Source organism: Hetaerina americana, unplaced genomic scaffold, assembly GCF_022747635.1.
Source record: "Hetaerina americana unplaced genomic scaffold, ioHetAmer1.1.p SCAF_2, whole genome shotgun sequence".
Taxonomy (NCBI): domain Eukaryota; kingdom Metazoa; phylum Arthropoda; class Insecta; order Odonata; family Calopterygidae; genus Hetaerina; species Hetaerina americana.
In genome coordinates this window covers 29,037,605-29,063,576 of record NW_027286763.1, presented here as the reverse complement: position 1 = coordinate 29,063,576, position 25,972 = coordinate 29,037,605, and the positions used below count along the sequence as shown (strand labels likewise).

Here is a 25,972-nt window from a genome sequence, read left to right as displayed (position 1 = left end):
CAAGCTTCCCAATGCCGTTTCTACTGCCTATATGTGATTGGTGATTCTCGTCCATGTGGGCCTCTGATGCTTTGTGTTCTCTTTCTTCAACATGTTTCAAACTTTGTATTTTGTATCCTACTAGTTGGTTGGCCAACCTTCCTCTCCTCAATCCCTCCTTTCCTTCTACATCCACCCCATCCCACACCACATTCCACCATATCAAGCCTGAAACTAATCAACTTACTCCAAGTAACGCTTGCTTTTTGCGTAGTGTTTTAAGTAACTTGAAAATACACCCAACTGCTGTAGAATTATATTTTATACATTCATATATATAGATATATATATCCCTCCAATGGACTACAACCTTGACGTGGTGGAAAGGCTTCTGTGTTCTGATGACCCCTAGAGCTGTGCTGGCGGGAGTAATAATAATTGCTCCTGGTAGCCAGATACAGAGTCACCCATGCCAGATAGGTCGAAGGTTAGGAGCCAGACAAAAGGTAGTCCAGCATCTGTTCCTCAGTGATCAGTTTGAGTTTAGGAAGGGAGAGGTGCATGTGATACCATTGCAGAAATGAGATTATTAATCGAGAGGAATACAGAACACAATCAGGAAGTATTGGCCTGTTTAGTAGATTTTGAAAAAGCTTTTGATGGAGTGAATTGGGAAAAACTAATGTGTATATGGAAGAAAATAGGAATATATTGGAGGGACAGGAGGCTAATCTGCAATCTGTACATGTCTCAGACTGCTCAGGTGCGAGTGGGGAACATAGAATCCGGGTGGGCAGTTTTAGGAAGAGGTGTAAGGCAGGGTTGCCCATTATCACCGGCGCCGTTCAATGTATATGTGGAGGAAATGATTAAATAGGCATGGGAAGAACTGGAGGTAGGAATGAAAGTCGGTGGGGAATTCGTAAAATCAGTTAGGTTTGTTGATGGCCAAGCTCTAATTTGTCAGTGACCCAAGGGGTTGCAAGCATTGCTGAGTGAATTGGAAACTCAGTGCTACAGATATGGGATGAGAATCAATATTAATAAAACAAAGGTTATGCGATTTTCTAGGAAAAAAAGGCACAGCTAAACATTAAAATAGGGGGGCAATAACTAGAACAGGTAGAACAGTTTACGTATCTCGGAAATGTTTTGGACCGACATGGTCAAAGTAGTAGGGACGTAAGGGGAAGAATTGAGCTAGGCAAAAAGGCTTTCACAAGGAGGAGGGAGTTGCTGATGAGGATGTTGAGCAAGGATATTAAGAAAAGACTCATAAAAACTTTGATTGGAGTGTAGCTATGCACAGCATGGAAAAGTGGTCACTGAAGTAGGATGATAGAAGTAGATTGGAGGCTTTTGAAATGTGGGTGTGGAGAAGAATGAAGAAGGTGAAATGGACATAGAAGAAAACAAATGAGGTAGTACCTTGTATGGTGAGCAAAGAGAGGGGTTTGTTGGGAGAAATCCTATGGAGGCAGGAAAAATGGATGAAGGGTGTCTTGACTAGAAATGGGATGTTGAAGACTGTAATAGAGGGGAGAATGTTGGGCAAACGAGGAAAGGGCAGAAACGGGATAGGGATGTTGGATGGGATGAAGGGAGGAAGGAAGTACTCAGAGATGAGGAGGGACCTGATGTTGAGTTGGTCGCTGGATTTTGTGTTTTGTTAGGATTTTTATGCATACACAAAGTATTTATTTGATAGTTCTATCCATCTAAAAACCTACCTTAACCAGTAGATTACCTTATAATAATAATAGTATATATGTATTTTTAATAAAAAGAGTATTTAAGGACAAATAATTGTATTTATAATCTCAGATTCTATAATCAAAATACTATTGTTGCAATATATGGCTAACTTTGAAAAATGTGGCAAAACTTTGAATAAACTAATAAAAAAACAAGCAGATAGTTTTTGTAAGCCTCTGCATAGTTTTGATGCAGAGTTTTGATGATTGTGGATGTGTATTGATGCCTAGCCATCATTTTCACAGGATTATTCTCGTTTAAATGAAAATACTTTGTAACTTCCACACAATTTTTATTCGTACTACCGGTTTCAACGCTTCGGCGTCATCATCAGGTACCTGATGATGATGCCGAAGCATTGAAACCAGTAGTACGAATAAAAATTGTGTGGAAGTTACAAAGTATTTTCATTTAAACGAACATGAACCTCCACAAAGTTGAGCCCGAGAACATAGAATTCAGGATTATTCTCTTCATTTATAGTAAATAAATTGAGTGCCACACAAAGTAATTATGCAAATAACAAACTTCTTCCAAAACTTTATCCTATGCCTTCCATCATAAAAGGTAGACATCATCACGTCAGAAGTTTAAATTACACTTGTGCAGGTATTAGAAAAATCTATATTTTACTATTTCCCTTTTTTCCCTTCTTGTATTTATATTTATTTCTGTTACTTTGGTGGGAAGTTGCTGAACAGTATTCTTTGGGACTTTTTACATGATACCCTAAAAGAAACCTCACCACTTATGTAGCATTTGTTTTCCCTTCAAGTCACTAACTTTTTTTTCAGTTGATATGGAAATATCTTTATCGTTCATCGCAGAGTTCCAGTCAAATGAGCCTGACTTTTGTATAACTTATGTCCAAAGCCTATGCTAGGAAAAAAATGTCCACACCCATTTGAAAAATTATTATGGAAAAAATTTCGCAAATGTACAAGTTTTTCTTAATGTCGCCAAACTTAGTCTATGCTCCTGCTTTTCTCTTTTACCTTCTTCATTGTTCATAATCAGGTATCATTGCCAGGCAATACCTTACAACAAAACTGCAGAGCATCCCTAACTAACTTTATTCTCCATTTCTGATTATTTAAATTAGAGTGAATACTGTAGCAACTGAAAATGACTTTTGTTTCCAACTAATGTTTCATCAATACTGAGATTTTCATGTGTTCTGTAGTGGTAGGGAGAAAGATTGTTTGGGCTGAAAATTGGGCTGAAATTCAGCAGTAGGGTCATAATTTACATGATCCAGAGGAATTTGTTTCATTGCCGGTGAGAAAATTAATTGGAAACAATTCCATAACATCATACTAACAAACCATGGTAAGGGGAGAGAATTGTTTCCTCAGCATAAAAAAATGGTTGGCCTCCTCATTACAGCCATTTATAATAAAATAGCAATGAATGTCATCACCTCAAGAGCTGAATCTGCCCACCCTTGCCTCACTCTTGATTATGGAGACAATTGTACATGGGAAGCTAAAGATATTTTACAAGTTTCAGTTCCATGAGAGTAGTTAGAAAGGTTCTCAGAATCATCACAAGATGTCAGCACTAGCACTATGAGTTTCCTGGTGGAGGGGCTGATACCTCTCTGTTTTCCCATGTACTGATTTGTGAATACAGAAAAAATTGAGATTCAAGCAATGATTAAATACTTCCTAAAGAAAGGTATGAAAGCAAAGGAAATCCATGCTGACTTACAGAACACTCTGAGTGACTCTAGTCCTTCATATTCAATGCTGCCAAGCGGAAAAACAAGTTTTAGTTGTGTCGGGACAGCTTAGATGATGGTCCGCATGGTGGTCAGCTGAAATGTGTCACACCAGAAATTTTTGCAAAAGTTCATAAAATGGTCATGGAGAATCACTTACTGAAAGTGCGAGAAATTGCTGAAGCTGTAAGGATGTCATTTGAATGGGCATATCACATTTTAACTGTGGAATTGGATAAGAGAAAATTATCTGCTAGAAGGGTGCTGCAGCTCTTGATGCAGGATCACAAGCACATAAGAATGGCAATTTCAGAACAATGTTTAACCACAGAGCAACTAACAAGATTCCCAGCACCAGTTTGTGACCACAGATTAAACTTGGGTCCACTACTATACCCTAAAAACAAGACAACAGTCAAAAGAGTGGAAACATGTTGTATCGTCACTTCCAAAGAAAGCAAAGGCAATACGGTCAGCCGGAAAGGAGATGGCTTCAGTTTTCTGGGACACGAAAGGGATTCTGCTGATAAGATTATTTCCCCACTTGTGAAAAAATTACTGAAAAATACTACACTAGCCTTCCAGACCAACTACAGCAAAAGATACTCTAAAAAAGGCCAGATTTGGTAAGGAAGTAAGTCATCTTCCATCGAGACAATGCACGCCAACACAATGTCATTGACGTGGCAAAAATACGTGAAATAATATATGAATTATTGCAACACCTGCCTTATTCACCTGATTGGCTCCATCAGATTTCCGACTCTTCCCTAAGCTCAAAATTTTCCTCAGTGGACGGAGATCCTCTTCACATAGAGAACTAACAGCCAAAGTAGATGGGTACTTTGATGGCCTGAAGAAATCTAATTTACGAAATTGGATCAATATATTTGAACATCACTGGATTAAGTGTATTAATGTACAGGAAGACTACATTGAAAAATAACTAAGTTTCACTGAGGTAAGTCTTTTAATTCTATTCTATTTCAAGACCTTTTCAAATTACCCTCATATAGAGAAGGAACAAGGCAATTTCCAAGTCTTTTAACCTATTTCCAGAATCTATTATACCAAACATAATACCAAATCATAAAATTTTATAGAAAAGCATGTCATTTATTCTAATGTTTTAGATATCCACAACGCAAAGACTGATGCCATAAAGCAAAAAGGTGGGGGTGATTCATTTTGAAACTGGCCCTCATATTTTCTAGTTACAAATCATTATTCTATGGGGTATACCTATGATCTTCAAGCTTAAAATATTATATATTTATATTTTTAAAATAAGTAACTTAAACACAAAATCCTTAAAACAATTCAACTCAAAAATTCAGTTTACTCTAAATTGTACCCAAAAACCTATTCAAAAGTAGGAAAAATATCCTGTTTAGAAGCGTAGAGTGGAAATAAAATTAATAAAGTGTAACGGTAGTGCTTTAAATTTAAAAATTTAGAGTAAATTAACCCCATATTAACCCTGAAATAAAGGGAACTATGCAAATAGAAAAGAATCTTTCTCTGCAGCTTTCTACCAAATGCAGCATAAGTTCTTTAGCCCGCTACATTAAAATCTTCTGTCTGCCTGTGAAATAAATCCACAAAAGTCATCAGGATCTCTTCATATTTAAAAAAATATTTGATATAATTTGATTATTAATTGATTTACAGATAATCTTCTAGTTAAGGTAGGTTTTGGATGGACACAACTCCAAATAAATATCTTGTCTCTCCTAACAAAACACAACTAAACATCTTACTTCACAACAAGCCCCTCTTCATTTTCATTTACTTCCTTCTTCCCTTCATTTTGTATAACATCCCTATTCTATTCCTCCCCCATCCTCATTTGCTCAACATTCTCCCCTCTGTCACAGTCTTCAACATCCCACTGCCGATCAATATGATTTGTATTCATTTTTCCTGTCTTCTCATGATTTCTTCCAGCAATCCCTCTCCTCGCCCACCATACCTAGCACTTCCTCATTTATTTTCCTTTCAGTCCACTTCACCTTCTACATTCTTCTTCACACCCACATTTCAAAATTCTCTAATCCATGCCTATCATCCTGCTTCAATGAACTTGTTTCGGAGCCATATATAACTACGCTCCATATCAAAGTTTTAACAAGTCTTTCCTTAACATCTACATAATACCCCGCAAGCCACCGCAAGAGCATGTGGCGGGGGATACTTAGGGGAACATCCTTACCCAGCATCCCTGTCATCAATTCTATCACCTTGTGATTTAATTGATGACAGGGATGTTGGGCAAGGAAAAGTCTTTGCCAAGGGCAATTCTTCTCCTTACCTCCATACTACTTTGACCGTTATGGTCCAAAACACTGAGATCAGTAAACAGTTCCACATACTCTAGTTTTTACCCACCTATTTTAATGTTGAACTTAGTCTCTGTCTTGGTGGAAAATTGCATTACATTTGCTTTATTTATATTGATTTCCATCCCATATCTATCTCACTGAATTTCAAATGAACTCAGCAATGCTTGCACCCCCTTGACTGACTGACAAACTAAAGCTTGATCATCAGAAAACCTAATAGATTCAATGAATTCCCCTCCGAATTTCATTCCTATCACTGATTCTTCCCATGCCTCTTTAATCATTTCTTCGAATTATGCATTGAACAGCAAAAAAATATAATTAACAACCCTACCTCACTCCCCTTCCTAAAACTGCCCATCCACTCCCTCCATCCCCAACTAGCACCTGAGCAGTTCGAGACATGTACCGGTGGCATCCCAAAAATCTATTCTAATTTTCAGCTAAATATTCATTAGTTTTTCCCAATTCATTCTATCAAATGCCTCTTTAAAATCTATGAAATAGGCAAGTATGTACATCATGACTATATTCTATATTCTTATTTATTAGTGATTTCATTACTGCAATGATACTATGAGTGCACCTCTCCCCTTCCTGAACCCAAACTGATCATCTCCTAAGAAATCATTTGCCCTGCTCTCCATCCTTTGGTTGACGATCATGAGAACCACTTTACCTGGGTGCAGAACCAAACTTTATCATTCCGTAGCCTCGCCTGATGTAGCCTTTACCTTTTCAGGAATAGGAACCAACACTGTACCTTTTCAGGAATAGGAACCAACACTGATCTGAAAGTCTTCCAGGCATATTCCTCCGTTATAATTGCCACCAATTAATCCATAAAAACTCTTCATCCCACATTTCCCTAAACCTTTAAGCAGTTCCTTGGGAATGTTGTCTAACCCCACAGCCTTATTTGATTCCATCTCCCTTAGTGCCCTTTCTATCTCATTGTAGAGTATGCTAGGACCTAAGCAATCTAATAATACAGCAATCGAAAATACATCATATTTTCCTTCTGTGTCTAAACTTGTTAGTCTACGTTCTACATCATACAGTTCTTCAATGTATTCCTTCCATTTCTTGGATCTTTCCTGGTTCCCTGATATTCCCTGCCTTATACATGGATTTTCCCTCCTTATTTCCCGAACTTCTTGTATAGCACACCAATTTCAACCTTCCTCTTTGAACTTTCCATATCCTTGCACTGCATCCTCCACAGTGCTTCCTTGGCTCTATTTGCAGTAGTAGTAGTAGTTTTAGGGAAGGCGACCGACACCTATGGTCATTTGCGTTGTTAGGGATGGATGGGAAAAGATGAAGGGTAGAAAGAAACCCAGCATCGGCATCAGCCTACAAATGAAAATCGCCAAGGTGTCCGCAGTTTAACATCCCATCCGATGGACAGTATAGTGCATAGATCCCACTGTTCATGAGGTCGTCTTTTCAATCAGAATTCACTAAGTACAAAACAATATTTCTTATACTAGAACATATTTTCTTTGAAATTAAAACAGTACTCTATATATGCCTGCACACGTGACCTTATGCTCATGCCCTAGTACAGGAGGCAGGGCCCGCCGAAGTTGCACTATACTTAACTTATCTATAGCTATACTTGTATAATGATCTTTTGTTTGTACCTGAGTAATCGTGACTACTTCTGACGATTATGGCTAGTCTGAAGTGCTCAATGTGTCCCTTGCCTTATTAATGACCTCTTTCGTAGTAATCCATTGTTAATCTAACCGTATAGGCATTATGTCCCCACTTACTTACTATTATCACTGAAGTTTCTGCTTCCGAAATTTCCATCCGTGAATGTAGGAAAATAGAAAGTTCTTCCATCTCATTTCCCAACTTGGAACTTGGAGTAATGCACTTGTGCATAATCCACCCACTTCCAATGGCAAGCCTTTTTACCATTTATAATGATTGGCTTCTAGTCTATCGGAAACTACTGCAGTGTAGACGTTTATCCGATCACTGCATTGAAACCCTTGTTTGAATAAAAACCTCACTTATTTATTCCTTCACGTAAAGTAGAACTCAATACGCCTTAACCAAGATGAATAGGATAAAACATGAATAGAGAGGGAAAAACAAAAAGTTTTAATGTGGATAACAATGTGAAACTACTGTTAAAATTAATAGTTTTCGATTCGTGGGATGTTCTCTTTCGTTTTGACTATAAACTATAATTTTGCTTTTAGCTTTCTTTGAGAAACCCACTCAAAGAGGACGCTGGTTTACAATGAAACTACGTCGTAGTTATTTTCCTGGATTGTAGATGGCACTTAAGTCATACTAAAGCCGCGTTGCTTAGATGCCATCTTCCATAACATTTAAATCTACCGGTTAGGATAGGGTTTTGCATGGACACAAGTTGCCAAACAATGCAGCGACTATGCCCTTAAAACAAACCTGACGTCCAAAATTACAACATGCAACCCTCCAATTCTGAATAATTCCCTCATCTCGTCCAACATCCCGTTTCTATTCCTACCCCTTGCTCGTTTGCCAAACATTCTCCCCTCTATAACAGTCTTCAACATTCTATTGCCAATCAAAAGGCTTTGCATCCATTTTATGTCTCCATAGGATTTCTCCCAGCAATCCCTTATCCTCCCCCACCCCACCTATTACTTCCTCATTTGTTTTCCTTCCTGCTCACTTCACCTTGTTTCCTGAATGTAGTAGAGTAGAAAGTTCTTCCATCTCATTTTCCATTTTGGAACTTGGATATTTGACAAATCTTTTCTTAACCTTCTTACTCAATGTCCCTTTCATCAATGCCATCCCCATTAAAGCTTCTTTACCTAACGATGATGATATTTAAATATCTGGTGCTTTGTGCATGCAGGCAAACACAGAATATATGATGTAATACTTCCCACAGCAATACATGAAGCAATGGTTCTGGTCAGGTCAGGTTTCGAGAGCATTGGCAATTGTTGATATTCTAGGTACCATTCCCTCTCTCACATTCTTTTTGTCACTACCTTTCTTAATTGGGTTTTACCAGTATATGTGTGAAAGATAGGTATTCTTTCAATCAGTGAGGAAGAGAGGTATTCTTTCATTTTTTGGCATGTACAATCGTAAAATTGTATTCAGGTGTTTCGGATTTCACTGAGTTCCATGTGCATGAAATGATTTTTTAAAATTGTGAAATTATGGTACTTCCAATGTTCCTTGTTTTCTTTTTTCCAGTATGAGATAAGCCCAAGAGTGTTCAGAGCAGAATTATTGGGGGATTCCTATTTTCTAAATATTGGATCACACTTAGGGTATAGCCTATAGGATGTTGTATATGATTTCGTAGTAGTAGTAGTAGTAGTTTTGAGGGGAGGCGACCGACAGCTTAGGTCATTTGCGCCATAGGGGATGGACAGGAAAGGATGAAGGGTGGAGAGAAACCCAGCGTCGGCATTAGCCTACTCTTTACGAAAGGCGCCAAGGGGTCTGCAGTTTAACGTCCCATCCGACGGACGGCATACTCACTCAAAGTGCCCTCCACAAAACACCTCAAGTAGGGATCGAGATACCTCTGAAAAATATTCAGCACTGCCGGTATTTGAACCTGCGCCCTCAAGGTGGGAAGCCAGTACATTAGCCCCCGCACCATTCCAATGTGGTTTTACATTTCATCCCTCCATATTAGGGTTTGCATTTTCTGACAGACAATGGAAAGGTTGAAGGGGTAGGCACATATAGAGAAATCAATACGCCAACGACATTATTAACTATTACTGTCTTAATTGAGAGCAATGATTCAAAGAAAGTAGATAATGTAGTGATAAGAGTAATAATACTAAAGCAACTCATAAATAAGTCATTGATTATTATCTGTTATCCTTGCAGAAAGTGAACTGCCACTCTGTAATAGGTGACTACTGTAACTTGGTAAGATCCCCATTGGGAACAGAGAAATATATAGTAACTCAACTTAAAATTATACTGAGCCCCAAATATTGGAAGAATAGAAAATAGTTCTGTGTGGTGTGGAAAAAAATGTATGCTCATTGTAGCAAAACGATGAACAGAGATCAAAGGCTTTTAAGATGTGGGCTTGGAGAAGGATGATAAAGGTGAAATGGACTGAAAGGAATACATTAGAGGAAGTGATAACCAATGTAGAAGAAGAGAAGAAAATTTTGGGATAAATTCAAAGGAAGTAGTAGAGAGATGAATGAAGAGCATTCTGATTGGAAATAGAATGTTGGAGACTGACAAAAAGGAGACTGTTAAGCAGGGTAGGAATAGGTGAGACATGTTTATTGAAATGAATGGAGAAAGGAAGTATTACTATTAAGTAATCTACCAGGTAAGGTAGGTTTTGGATGGACAAAACAACCAAATAAATATTTTGTGACTCCTAACATAACACAATCCAGTAATCTACTCTACATCAAGTCCCTCTATGCACTTCCTTCCTCCCTTCATCCTGTCCAAAATCCCTATCCTGTTCCTTCCCTTTCCTTGTTCACCTGACATTCTCCCCTCTATTACAGTCTTCAACATCCCACTGCCGACCAATACGCCCTTCATCCATTTTTCCTACCTCTTTAGGATTTCTCACAACAATCCTCTCCCATCACCCACCATTCCAAGTATTTCCTCATTTGTTTTCCTTTCAGTCCATTTAACCTTCTCCACACCCACATTTCAAAAGCTTCCAAACTACTTCTATCATCCTACTTCAGTGACCACGTTTCTGCACTGTACATAGCTACACTACATATCAAAGTTTTGATGAGCCCTCTCAACGCATCCTTACTCAATGTCCGCATCAGCAACTCCCTCCTCCTTGTGAAAGCCTCTTCGCCTAGCACAATTCTTCTTCTTATGTCCCTCCTACTTTGACTGTGTTGGCCCAAAACTCTTTCGAGATACGTAAATTGTTCTACCAGCTGTAGTTTTTGACCTCCTATTGTAATGCTTAGCTTAGCCTTTTTCTTTCAGGAAAATCGCATAACCTTTGTTTTATTAATATTGATCCCCCTCCCATTTTCAAGGTACCGAGCTTTCAATTCACTCATCTATGCTTGCAATCTTTTGCTGACTGACAAACTAAGGCTTGATCATCAGCAAATCTAACTGATTTTATGAATTCCCCTCCCACTTTCATTCCTACCTCCAGTTCTTCCCATGCCTCTTTGATCATTTCCTCCACATATATGCTGAACAGTACCGGTGATAATGGGCAAACCTGCCTTACTATACACCTCTTCCTAATACTGCCCATCAGGACTCCCCATTCCTCACTCTCACCTTAACAGTCTGAGACATGTAAAGGTTGCGGATTAGCCTCCTACCCTACAATATATTCCTATTTTCTGCAAAAACATTAGTTTTTCCCAATTCAATTTATCAAACTCCTTCTCAAAATCCGCAAAACAGGCAAGTACGTCCTGATTGTATTCTATATTCCTCTCAATTAGTGATCTCATTACTGCAATGGCATCACGTGTACCTCTCCCATTCATAAACCCAAACTGATCATCTCCTAAGTAATCATTTGCCATGCTCCCTACTCTCCATCCTTTTGTTGATGATCATGAGAACAACTTTAGCTGTGTGCAAAATCTATCATTCCGTAGCCTCACATGATGCAGTTTTTATCTTTTTAGGAATAGGAACTAACACTGATCTCACTAAGTCTTCTTGCTAGATTTCTTCCTCATAGATACTACGAATCAGTCCATGTAGCCTCTTCCTCCTACATTTTCCAAAACCTTTCAGTAGGTCCACAGGAAAGTTGTCTGCCCCACAGCCTTAATTGTTTTTGTCTCCCTTAATACCCTTTCTATCTCATCATCGAATATGCCTGGACCTAAGCTATCTTCCTCTATGTCATGTTTCTTTTCTATGTCTAACCTTGTTGGACTAAGTTCTTAAGCACACATTTCTTCTATAAATTACTTCCATCCCTCTTAGATCTTTTCTGTTTCGACTATTTTCTAATCCAAATTATCTCTAACTGCTAGCACAGAACTTCCCAATAGTGATTAAACCTTGCTGTATAGTGCGCCGATTTCACCTATCCTCTGCAAATTTTCCATATCCTGGCACTGTGTCTTCCACAATGCTTCTTTGGCTTTATTTGTTGCCCATCTCAATTTATTATTTAACTTTGTTCTATCTTCTGCCTAACTCTATGTTTACATTATTCCATTCACTTCACTTATCTATTCTTCTACCCATCTCATTCATGATCCGTGGTTTCTTCGTTCTTTTCCCATCAATGGTTCCTATAGTTTCTTTTGCAGCTTTCAATATTCCTTTCTTCATACATTCCCATTTTTCTTTAGATAGTACCCTGCTCTTTGCCATCATCCATGGTTTTCTCTACAGCCTGCTGATACTTCTTTTTTGTCAATCTATTCAATGCTTCTACACTCAATTTCCTAACCTGCCGCCCCTGCCTTATCTTTTTGAAACGGATGCTGCACTTCATAACGACTAAATTGTGGTCAGAGTCCGCATCCACTCCCAGGAAGCTGTGCAAATTAATCACACTGTTCCTGAATCTGTACCAAACATAATATAATCTCACTCATACCTTTCTGAGTCACATGGTATTTTTCAAGTATGCCAATGCCTTTTGTGGTGTTTAAACCAAGTGTTGGTGATGACTAACCCCCATCTCCTACAGAACTCAAATTGCTTTCTCCCCGTGGCCATTCCTCATACCTAAACCATAGTGTCTACCACCTCATCACCATATCTTCCTTCGCCTACAGTCGCATTCCAATCCCCCATCACTATCAAATGTTTCCCTCCAGGAACACACGCGATTACGTCCTCTAACTGGTCGTATATCCTATCGACCTCTTCTTCCTTATGGTTGCTCGGTGGCACGTATACCTGAATAATCACCAAGTTCGTCGGTTCTACTTTTATCTCTACTAGTAATATTTATCCATTGCTTGTTCTATGTTGACTACGATTCTTCCAACCTCTTTATTCAATATTATGGCAATCCCTCCTTGGCTCACATCCCCGCAGCTGTATATCAATCTGTAACTATCATTCCAGTAATCCCTGCTATCCTTCCATCTCACCTGGCATAAACCTAAAATATATATATTTCCCCTTTCCATCTCCTGCTTAATATTCTATAATTTCCTGTCCTCAACATTGTTCTGAAATTCCAAGTTTCTATTCTAACTAAATTGGTCTTCTCCTTCTGCGTCTTCAGTCCTGCTGCTGTGGGTTTTCCCTTGCAAGGGTTTCGTGGGGTGACGTTCACCAAAGCCTTGCCTCTCCCACTGATGGGCAAGACACACAGCTGATTGGGCAGAGTACTGTAATTTCCTGGACTCATATTCTCTATTTTGCCCATCATTTTAATGTTGGGAATAATAATTGAGGTGATTTACCATTGCCTTCCTCAATAGTGTTTTTAACGCAACACCATCACTCAATGGCCACCCCAATGGGGTCAGATGCCTTTGCAGCTGCCTAACTGAGGAACAGATGATCCGTGGACTACCTTTCATTAGGCTGCTAACCTTCGACCTATCTGGCATGAGTGGCCCTACCAGGAGCAAGTATCATTGCTCCTGCCAGCACAGGTCTAAGGGTCATCAGGATGCACAAGCCCTTCCACCATGTCAAAGTTGTAGTCCATGGGAGGGAAAGGAAGTATGGAGAATGGAAGAAGGTTAAGGCAAATATTAATGCAGGATGTCAGCCTGTGTCCATACAATCATAAGTTTAAGCAGTAGAATACCGTTAAGAATCATATGCATTCAGTTAATCGACTCTCATCCCTTCTCTCGATATGACCAGGCCAGTATGTCACACTCATCCCTGCTTCTCAAGTGAATTCAATCCACATTTATTTCCTCCCTCCCCACCATCTTCCTCTCTCTCTTATTCATATCAACTATAGTAACTAAACACCCCATATTCACGGCATTATTTTGACATCTATGCCAACCTGGCAGATCCTAGTTAAGTTTCTTTAGAATACTGTGGTGAGGAATACAATTTAATGCACAGCTAATTTTGTTGATTTGATAAAATGAAATTGATTAGCCTACATATTGTTTCTATATACTTCGCATACAGCAATGTTCAATTTGATAAGCAATGCTGGTATAGGATAGCATAGGTATATTACTGATTGTAATGACTGAAGGGTAGCTGTCCATAACATAAGGCCATGATGGTGTGAAATTCTTGAGAACATAAAAAAGAAAATCAAGGGAAATGCATAATTTTTTGTCATTTAAATCTAAAACTGATTAGTTCCTATGCAAGCATCAATGAAATTCAGTGGATGAATTCATGTCTCTCTCCCTAGATTAATAATTTTCATCTTAAAAACTATTTTACTGCACCTATTTTCTATATTTTTTTATTTTTGACTGTATATTTGTGTTTTAATTCTGATTGCAATGAACTGTGTTAGTCTGTGATGAATATTTGCAGTCAATGTGACATATTCCATTCATATCTTTAAGGAACTAATAAACATTACTATTTTTGTGAAATAGGTTTTCCCATTCTCCTTATTCCCATAGCTTTTTCTTCTCAGATGAATAGCTCTGCAATATTACTCAAGCTATCATGCGAGGTATTAACCCACAATACTTTACCACTGACATACAGAGTTAAAGCTCTAATAATAACAATCTAGTTCAAATATAATCTACTGTAAGTCAAGCTTTGACCCGAGAAGCAATTAAATATTATTATTAAAATTTAATTAAATATGGCAGCAGTGCAGTACTGCTGGCTAACACCCAACATTATATACATTGCATCAAATACACCTTGTTGACAGGTTGTTAGTCTGTGATCCTCTCTTTGTACAACAACTTTCTGATAGGTATTATAGTCATATCATTCATTGTATTCGTTAGTCACAGAAGTGACCTGAAGACACTAGCAGCATGGCTGGCGAAACTGTTGTTGCCAAGAGAGACCCTGATGTGGAGGAATGCCCCAAAAACCTTAACCATTAGGGGTACAAGGAGCATAACCATGGAGAACATCAACAGCCACTTAGGCTTAGAGATATAATTAAGCATGTTGGCTCAAGGAGGTGTAATTATGTTGACTCCTATTTGGCAAGATTCCCACAACTTGCTCTCTGACAGCAAGGAAGGTTTTCAGCTAAACTAGAGATTTCCTTAGGATTTCATTCAGCCCCTTTAGTTTTAGAATGAATAATTTATGATGAGGTCAAAAGCCTTCGTCAAGCCTCAAAATATTCCAATAGTGAGCAGACCTTTATCTTGCATTATGTACTTATTGTTCATTAGCTGAAAACAAGTGGATTGTGGACTGGAAACAGTGGACTGAGCTGAATGAAATCCACGTTGAGAATCATTAATATACAATGGAGAATCATTACACATACCTGATCCATGCGATTATCTCTCTTAAATATTCATCAAAATATTGCTCAGCCATGAAGTTCACTAGATTTTAATTTATAATGATTTGAATGAAAGACCGACAGCATCTACAACATAATCCACTCTTAACTCTGACAAGAGCATCATCATCACGGCTTTACGGTGCTCATAAGTGACATATTTATTTGACTTAAGACAACAATAGGAATGGATCATTATTTTGAAGCAAAATGAATCTCAAACATGACGTTACCCTGTATAAAGAACTTTTATTTTATTTTTACAAATTCATTGTAAACATATGTACAGAACCTCATCATTTTTCATAAAACAGAAAAAACAAACTATTTGTACAAAATCCTCGAAAACAGAGGAAAGTTGAATATATATATGTAAAATAAACCCAACACAATTAGAATGGTTTAATTACAACTTCATTCATTGACAGTGCCATTAACTCACATGCACCAGGCAAGCATTCATTCTTGCTGCTCACGTGATCATACGAAAATAACACCTCACTCTTCACTTACACTTCATTCAACCAAATGGCATACACACCATCCATACACTTATAGGCTAAGCTCAATAAAATAGCAGAGATAAATTACATACAAAATAAAAACAGTGAGTATCTTCTGGTCTGACTAAATGGGCTCCTATTAATGTCCCTTGGTGCTACTTCTGGAACTACTGACATTGAAAACACAAGACTACGAAAGATGCTCATTGATATTTGATTCAGAGTATTTCTGTACCTCTTTCAAATTCTTGGTAGCACTCAATCTCTCATGTCAATATGTTTAAAATATGTCCATCCCTAAACTCAAGGTAGTTTAACTAAATTAAGAAATATCAAATGAAATCAAAAGAGTTAAAATAAATTTTAAAATAATAAGCTATGTTTGACCAATGATTCGCAAAAATTTTAAAATAGCCAGACAAGGTACAATTTCCCTCAATTTTTTACCTACTTCCACTCAAAAATAATCCTCAGCTTATAAGATCTTTCTCTACGAGACTATACAAATTCACACATTCATTCCAATCATTGTGTCATGCTTTGACTGCATGGTTGTTTTGTGGAAGGCCATTTTTGTCAGCAAAACCATTTTCTTTGATTTTCATGGAACCATTGCAGATTGGTTTGGGGTTGAACTTGTAAAGGATTTTGTAATTGGATGAGTAATCTCTGGGCAAGTCATACTTTATAGCCTTTGCTCCAAGATATGTCGCCCCTGTTGCCAGAGTTGCAGTCGGACGCAGGAGGTTGAGTCTTGGAGTCCCTTTGACTGAGTTCAACTCTTCGAGAAATCCCTCTTTGAGATAATCCCAACTATTCCAGACTGAACCAACACAAACAATCGGTATTCCTTCAGGGATGAGCAGCAAGTTCTGAAATGAATGTTATTTTTGAAACATGTCTCAAAAGTTTTTCATTCAAAAATGTAAAACAAAGTCAGTGCACAAATTCCACATTTGATGCTGTACTCACAGAGTGAACTCTTGGAAGAAGAGCAAGGACAAATTTTGCAAGAGCTCTGCCAGCTTCTGAGAGGATCCATTGACTTAACCTGTCACCCATTTGGGCATCTTCATAAATCTTAGTGCACAAGGCTGCAAATTTGGGCTTCTGGAAATTACTGTAGCAGTGGGGCAGCAGTTCCAAACTATGGAAGAATAGGGAAGAGAATAAGTTCTTCAGTAGAAAAAATTGCTAGAAAGCTCAAACAAGTTAAATTTTCAAATATTTCAACACATAAGCATTACAAAAATGAATGGGTCTTTCAATGCAACAATTTCAGAGTGTAAAAATCATTTGCCTTGACTGAGATTCGAACCCAGATCCCTCAATATCCATTCGAGTGCTTTAGCCACTTAAGCTACCGAGGCGTCCTCTTAAACTCTGAAATTTTGGGGCTTTTAAAGGAACAAGATGTTGTGACAAAATACCGTACATACAATGTCACAGGCATTCGTATTCGAATATTCGGTATACGAATACCTGTGACATTGTATGTACGGTATTTTGTCACAACATCTTGTTCCTTTAAAAGCCCCAAAATTTCAGAGTTTAAGAGGACGCCTCGGTAGCTTAAGTGGCTAAAGCACTCGAATGGATATTGAGGGATCTGGGTTCGAATCTCAGTCAAGGCAAATGATTTTTACACTCTGAAATTGTTGCACTGAAATGCACATTAGCGGATGACTCCGTTAAAAGTTACTATTGTGGCATCTCCCGCAGTTTCTTTGGAATGAATGGGTCATTTATTCCATGTAAAATTTAAGTAAATTTATGCACTGTGTGAATAAATATTAATAATGTCATTACCCAACCAACAAAATATGATGAGGGGTGTTAAAAGAGGTGAAATAAAGGAACAGTACTTTATGCATTACAAAAGACTTCATACACTTGTGTACTACGAAAGGAGATAATCCTAAGTCAACAACAGTAATTTAGAGTGTATACTTAATTAGAAAGAGTACTTTGGCTAATAGGTAACTATCTTCATGGACAATTTAATTTTTTTAAGAGTAATGATGCCTTTTTAACACATGTTCAAAATTCTAATCCTAATAAAATATGTCACCTTCATAACAGTACCCTATTATAGAGAAGGCGCATTTTATCAATATATACACCTTACTGGCTTAGGATTTTATTTTTAGCATTATCTTTAAATCTAAAAGCTTTCATTTCACAGTTTCATTCTTCATCTATGTTGTCACTTGAAATTTGAAAATTCAGGTTAATTACCGACTTTTAAAGGGAACAGTTTTTAATTCTCTTATTTGATGGTCCTTGGATGCACATAGTTCCTTACCCTCTTGGGAACGGGATGTCTATTGGTAGAGCGGGCAGATGGAGGAGCCTGAATCTAAGATGGAGGAGTTTACTTCCTTCCCATAAAATTTGATCTAGCAAGGTGAAGGGAGGGCACTTGGACAAACCAGCCAGAGGCCTCTTGGCTCGCGAGAGCATGCAGATCATTGTGAGCTCAGTGTCCTCCTTCCACACTTCTTTCAAACTTTGATGTGAAGTGAGACACTTCACAACAGAACTACAAAACAGAAATGCTTTTTCAACAATGATCCATAAACGGTTCATCCATCTGGATGGAGATGCAAGTATTTCCTAGAATGATCAATACTTTCACATTTCAACTATCGCACAGTAGTGACTAAGTTTTCTGATTATTTGGATTATTCTAAGTTGAATTCTGTCAAGACGGGTTGCAAGAACATCTTTATTTACAGTATTTGATTTACAGAATACAATTCTTCACAGATTCACAGTATATGACTCATTTTCATAATTTTAACATTTAGTCAAACTTAATCAGACTAAATAGTATAAAGACTAAAGGAAAGAATGTTCAATATGTTTTTTTTTCAATGCGGTACTCATTCATAAAAGTCAACAAAATTGCCATCCCTGTCAATTAGGGAAATAGTTTATTATAATTATGCTTTGTGTATCTTTTACGGCCATCATTTGAACAAAGGTTAGGCTAAGGCAGCACTTTCCAATACGTACCCCTTGGATGGACAATTTCAACGTTTAAGGGGTTTTTAAAAAGGATGGTGTCTTTCTCACCTAGTTGCTGATCTAGTAAAAAACTGCATTTGGTCAAATTTATTATTATTCAAAACTAGGAACAGAATGTACCTTTATTATAACTACCTTAAAAAAAGGACAGAATGGATGATCATGATAGATGAGAAAGAACACAGAGAGATGTCTGAAAATATGGCCTCATCAAATATTTAGAAGAACTCCTAAATATAGGTGGAGATGAAAAAGCTGAGTACAACCTCCAATATTTCTGGAAACAAATATTTTTCAAATAGTCGAGAGTGCCTTCCAGGAAATTCCATCTGCATGCACAAGTGTGGTAATGGGTTTTTTTATGCCCCAAAACTTTAGGTCAAAACAGAATTATGCATAATGTAATGATTAAGTCGAGTCTAATATTACGGGGTAACAAATTTAATCAGGGTTTTTGCTAATGGCTATTCCCATTGAAGATACTGTGGACAAGGTTAAAGAAAAATGCACAAAATCTGTGTTCATCGAGGGATTGCAACTTGCACTTATCAAGTTAGCTAGTGGTCATGAAGCCTGACAGTTTGTCATAGCTGTCTTAAACACTTGGTAAACTCTTCCTATGAGTATCACCCCTGGCCACAAACTCTTCTATGCTTACTTCCCCTGTCCATTACCTTAAATTAGATTACAAAGCACTGAGCTGATTTAATATTAACAAAAGAGGCAGGCAGCTTTTTACAGATAATATTTTGAACCATCAAATATTGCTCATTTGAGGAGCTGCAGAGGGAACCCTCATTACAACGAAGCAGGTTGGTAACTCCTGCATTATGATTATGTACATTCTTACCTTTCTTTAATTTCAAAATGTTCCTTAATAGTCTTCCATACTCTATCTGTGGGGAATGGAGCCTTCTTGTAGTTGTCTTGTTCATCAATACAGACTTTTATGGCTCTGTGAGATACCCACCAGCCTAAAATTACAGAGAATTACAGGTTTCAAATATTCATTTTATTTAAATAAAAGTTAAATCATTTTTTGTATCTTGCACAAGATACTTAATGTATATTGACTGCTTTATACACAAAAGATAAATGCATGACCTCGAATTGCTTAAACTTAGCCTTTTTGTTTCTAGAGAAAGTTGTTGCCTTCATCTTTTATGATGGATTCTCATCCAGCATCCATCAAACTGATTCTATAACACACTCACCAAAGAGTGAAACCCCTTGGCTGAATGGCTACCTGAAGAAAATCTAACTGACCTGGATCAGCTCCCCAACTACTTTCATTCCTACCTCCAATCCTTCCCATGCCTCTTTTTCCATTTCCTCCATGTATGCATTCTAAAGCACAGGTTATAATAACAGAACACTCCATGGTATAGCCTAAGACCAAACACTGACATACTGAATATCCATGCAATTTTGATATTTGTGACCTCTGAGACAGGTACACATTTCAGATAAATCATCCATCCCATTTTAAACATATCTTATACATTAATTGTCTCAACATGGTCAGTTGAATGGCTTCTTAAAATCCATGAAGAAAACAATTGTCTTCTGGTTACATTTCATATTTTTTTCCATTTCATAACCAGGATGAGTCACACGAGCATATAAATAGAATTATCTTGGTACTTTCGATTATTTTTTCATTATAAAACGTGATTATTTATGCTTAAGTCACCAATTTTCTGGAATTACATCGTATTTTTTTAGTTCTGTTCCCAAGAGTATTTTTCTTTTCCCATTCATTATCTTATGCATTTGAGAATAATCTACAGCTTACATGCTCCAATACTTGTTATATAACCATTGGGGAAGAAATAAGATTGAACAATTACCACTTCCTTCATCTCCCAAAGCATGACCCCAACCTCCTGAGCGATGATTACTGCCATCTGGGTTGATGAGGAGGGCATTTGAACCAGTTCCAGATATGATTACTATTCCACCTGTAAAAAAAATTATTTTTGTCGTCAACTATTCAGAAAATACTCTCTATACCAAATAGTTTAGCTGGCAAAAAAAATTGTGATAAAAATGGAACAAGAATGTCTCAGCTTCGACTGAAAGAGCATGTGACACTCAAAACAAAGAGCTTCAGCTTGGATATTACACTCAGTTGTAAACTGTCACAGTGCTAAATTTGCAATTGCTAGTCTAATGCATATTCTTTGTACCTTTCCAGGATGCAAATTATGGATGACTTCTTTAGAACATCTTTTAAGATAGACTTAATAATTGTCAATATTAACAGTTTACAACTAATTTGAATTTAGGAGAACAAAAATCCACCATTTCTGCCTACTGAAGTGCTGCTCTAGGGTCCCTGATAAATAATTTATTGCGATAATGATCCAGGTTGGTATAAATATTGAACAGCACAGACTGCACTCAGCTCAGTGAAATTCCTGACAACACAATGAGATGCAAACCATGGGCAACAGACATTAACTTAAGTTTTATAGAAAGCCTTTAGGCGACAAGGTTCATTAATAGGACTGTTGAATAAGGCAATATTAGAGGGGGGCCAAGATAATTGGAACAATTGTGGCAAGATAACGGGGAACATCAAATTGGTTTCTATCAAAGAATGCTAATTGAAGGATGCAACAGAATAAAAATATTCTTTTTGTTTGAACGAATAAAATACTTTTATTCCCAGTCATCGATTACGCCAATAACATTCAAGATTTAACCTATATATTTTGATATTTCTTCTATAATTCTACCCTGCTAAATAATGATTCAACGCTCATGCCATTATTCATATTTATGCCATAAAACTAAGTTTATTTCTCGACAACGAATTCCAACAACAGTACGCCTAACGTGCCGCAAGAAACGTTGGAAGCTGTCGCCTGGCTGCAGAGGCACGTAATCGCGACATTCCACTGACTGTTGCGTAGCGTTCCTCCTTGTGCACGCACAAAAACACCTCTTCGGGCCAGTGAAAGTCATCGCCGCTGATTGGCCGAGCCACGTCGACGAGAACTCCGTTATCCGCCGCGATTGGCCGGCGCCCGTGGGTGGGGTTGCTTTGCCCCCGCTCACATACACAATGCGACCACGTTTTCGCAACCTTGGAGCAGCGGCCCGAGTCACGTGGTGGGTGGCCGCCCGCGCTCCTCTGGGGAGGGTGGGAGGGCGCGCGCGTGCATGTCCCCTCTCGCTCGCGAGGGCGCGTCGAGAGAAGGCGTGCCCTCGCTTTCAGCGGCAGAAGGGACGAAAAAAAAGGAGAGCTCCTTTTACCTTTTGCACCGGTGAGAAGGAGAAAGGCAGAATAGATTTTCATTTCCACGAAGGTAAACAGTAGGTAGTGCGAGCGGCCGGAGGTACGCAAGGGGCGGGAGGGAGGATTGGTGGGGGGGGGGAGAGAGAGCTCCACCGCACGCGAGCCCAAGGAACTTGAGCGCGCTGTTTACAACAATGTCCTCAAGAATTTCTCCCCACAAACATCTTAAAGCGAAAAGTGCCGAAATTTGCAAGCGAAATCGCGATAGCAATTGCCAAAGAGCACGTTTCCACACAAGTCATGGCAAACAGCGAGGTGACTGTCACACGGTCTTATCATATGACTGAACCCAGAAGATATATGCAGTTCACAATTTTCTGAGAGCAATTTCCTGTCGGATAAATTTAGGTACTAATAGCGCCATCGGGTCGGAAGCCCACATCCTTAGGAAGAAGACCACATGATGAGTGCACAGTGGAAAGAAAACGTTTTAATTAACGCAAGAGAATTCGAAGGGCGCGGGTAAATTATTCATTTCAACCGCCATTGATTCTCAGCGGCCCGAGTACCTCCACTTAGAACGCCTCTTAATAAGGACCCACAGTCAAACGACAATCAAAATCAAATTAACTTTAATAGGGGAATTTAGATGTAATATGGGTCAAGTTGACAGTGTGGATGAGATCGTAAATCACTCACCTATTGCCTAAAAATAAGATTCCGTGGCACAAGGTTCTAGGAAAAGGCGTCGATATATTGACAGACATGGGCATGGAAGAAAAAACGGAGTGTTGTTTTGTCATAAAAATCTATATTTGTAGTTAATTTGTAACGATGCTACTATCAACGAGATTGTAAAATGAATGACAAGGAGTCTGTTGCACATCACCCATCTCACAAAAGTGGCAAATGTTCTGGAAACGGGAAGAAATGATGATAACAAGTTAAAGTAAATAAACTAAAAAATAAACAATAGTGGAATTTATCCGTAAGCAAGTCGGGACCTTTCAATCCAGGCTACTAGAAATGAAATAATCCCTATTAACTAAATTCTAGGACTTTAGCGCCATGAAACTACGCATAAATTGCCTACCAATACGTGGATTGCCTCACAACGAGTCTTTCCCATGTTTTTTCAAAGTTAGATAGTCTATATATTTAGACTGGCTTGGTTGGCGCTTTTAAAGGCTTAGTTAGTATACAAGCCATGAACATTTAGCTCTCTAATTACAACGACCAATAAATCGTACATCATCCACTAACTATTGTTTTCACGAATTAATAACAAAAACAAGATAAAGAAGAAAAACTAAATAAACTAATAAAAAATAAAAGATAATAAGAAAATATAATGAAAAGACAAATGATGAAAATGACAAAAAAATGGAAAAACAATTGCAACCGAAAACCGCGTATATTCTGGTGGTTCATGGCTCACTGTGCATCGTTGTTAGGCTTTTTTATCGTCCTCCATTTCAGTTTCTTCTTCACAGAAGCAGACTCGAGGTCCGTGATTTTATGCACTATGCATTTTGACCGTCCCCAATCCAGTACGTCGAGAGTACTTCCGGGGAACACAAAGATTCACGGTCAGAAGGGGCGATTTTCGAATAACGACTGGGATTTCAAATTGAGTATTGCGCAGAAGCCTAATTCCATACGTGAAAATAACCCCCCGGGGGATCAACGGAACGTACCTTATCATTGGAGTAAATTTGTTTTTGCGTAATTTGCGTCACAGTTCCCTTCACTTTCGCGGAAAAGTTGGGAGTGTTTCTTTTCTTTTTCTGAAAAAAAATGCATCCTGCTTAGCCCTCCGCGCCAGTCCAGCCGGGCTGAGAGTTGGAATAATCAGATGCGAGGAATGCGAATCGGCGCTGTGCTTCTTGGCCCTTCAATCTTCGCCGCCCCCCGATGATTTTCATACGTGTATACACAGTGTGGACAAGCGTTTTCTGCATCACGATTCCGGACTTATCTCGGCGATTTCCCAATACTTCTTCGAATGATTTTAAAATACCATTTAGTATATTCGGTGAATTAAACCTTTTATTTCTGTCTGTCACTGGTACCACCACAGCTGATTCTACTAAGCTGTGCTCTTTAAAAAACGCAAGAACTCTTTCAGAGATGAATCTTTACTGTGATTTATCTTTTTTCCAATCAGTGGAAATACGACCTTTCCTTCTGCCATTTTGTCCTATTAAGGTATACTTTAAGAATTCCAAAAAATTATGCCGTTATTGACAGCCCATCACCACGGTGTTCGCTGAGTTGGAACAACTATTTACATTGTATCAAAATAAAAAAATAAATTGTACCTCCGTTGTTTTTCAGGATTTCTAAAGCATTTCCGAGGCAAAAAGGCCACAGTGGAAATATAATATTCGATAAAAGAAATTAATCCCTAGACACCAAATTACCTTTTGACATGAAACAGCACATTTATTTGGAATTTTGCTTTGCACAACTTTCACTCTTTGAAGGCAAGCAATGGCGCCCAACCCTGCCAACATGCGCCATCGGTGACCGCTCCGTCCGATACTCAACCCTTCGTGGCCACCAACCAACGCGCGCAACGCAGAAATTATGATATGCGGCCGAAAAACTGTTTCGCTCCCAAGATGACGCGACTTCTCCAGGCCAGCTCCCGTTCCAAATTTCCCGGTCGTCGTCCGTTCTAAACCGGTCCGGGCCCCCGTCATCCGCCGGCGTGAGAGAGTGTGGCGGAAGGAGGAAGTGCTGGAGGGTGGGCGCGGCCCTCAAGAGGGGAGTCACCGGAGGGGGGGGTGTTTGACGTCTCCACCGCCCCCCTTCACCACACCCTCGATTGTCGCGGGAGAGGAAATTCACTCTGGCCCCCTCACTCACGCCCCCCTGATTTACGCCCCCCCCCACCCTCCAGTCGAGGGGAGGATAGAAAGGGTGGTCTGCTCCCTTGCAGGAAGGAGGAGAACAAACAGCCTTGCACTTGATGAGAGGCGGTCCGCTCAGAGCGGACTTCCTGATGTGCCGGGGGTTGGGTGAAGCTCCAAAGATCAAGGAGAGCCGCCTGGAGGCGACCATGGGCCCTCCCTTGCCTCCTGGAGGGGTCGCCTTGCCACCGTCCCCTACAGGAGTGACGCCACGGCGACTTTTCCCTTCGTCGTGGGATAATACCCTTCCTCTTTATCTTTCCTCTCCGCGCTTTCGTATTCCTGTGAAGGTGTGCCATCTATCCTCGAGGCTTTTCTCACTGGATGAAAATCACTGGGGTCGCCCTCATAGTTCATGACGTCAACCTCGGCATGGAGTGGGCAGGGTGTATCACAATCTGTTCGGCTTGACTTGTGAGGGACGTCAAGGACTTTTATGTCGACCCAATGGTTTCCTCCAGATTCGGAAATAACTTTGATGCCAAAAACATGAACGCATAGGGTGATGGAAAAAAAGGGAAATGAGATGTCCGTGACGGGAAATTTAAACAACTGAGGAAATAATCTAGTAGATTCGTCCGTCGCTCTTATCATGAAGGGAAGAGAGCGGTGACCGAACCACTGTAATCACCATGGGGCTTGGTTTGGTCGGCAAGGTGAATTGAGGGGGGGTGGAGTTTCTTGTCCTTGCCGGTTTCCCGGGAACATCTGCTATGCAAGAAAATCGCGCGGCTTGGGTGGATGTGGGTACTGGATCCAGGGGTATGATTCGGAACAGAACCCGGGGCCTCAGCCGAACGCTGCGTAAATTTGACTTTTCTGACCGACGCGAAGAAATGGTTTCGGGAGAGAATCGTTCAGATTCCAGAAGATTATCTACATATCTCTCCCCTGGATCTTTCACGGCTCATGCCAAATAAGGGGTTTGGATGACATTTGGGGGTTGTGAATCACGGTCTAGCAATCACCGTTTCGTCTGAATAGAAAACTTATAAAACGATGGATGGGAGAGCACCACCATAAATGTTAAGTAGCTGGAACGGTTCCTCGGGGGGCGTGGGCTTAAAGTATGTACGTTTGGGAGAGA

At 39.1% G+C, this 25,972-nt stretch overlaps 1 protein-coding gene across 1 annotated transcript in view; it reads right to left on the bottom strand.

Annotated features, from left to right (window-relative positions):
• Positions 1 to 15,432: 15,432 nt before the first annotated feature.
• Positions 15,433 to 25,972, bottom strand: part of Nagk (N-acetylglucosamine kinase) — an 82,533-nt gene continuing 71,993 nt past the window's right edge. Inside the window, exons 5-8 of the mRNA XM_071585374.1 lie at positions 20,577 to 20,687; positions 19,577 to 19,700; positions 16,669 to 16,843; positions 15,433 to 16,568 (exon numbers count right to left, since the gene is read on the bottom strand). Of these exons, the coding sequence (XP_071441475.1) occupies positions 16,230 to 16,568; positions 16,669 to 16,843; positions 19,577 to 19,700; positions 20,577 to 20,687 (749 nt within the window). The 3' untranslated portion in view covers positions 15,433 to 16,229. The remainder of the gene's footprint in view (positions 16,569 to 16,668; positions 16,844 to 19,576; positions 19,701 to 20,576; positions 20,688 to 25,972) is intronic.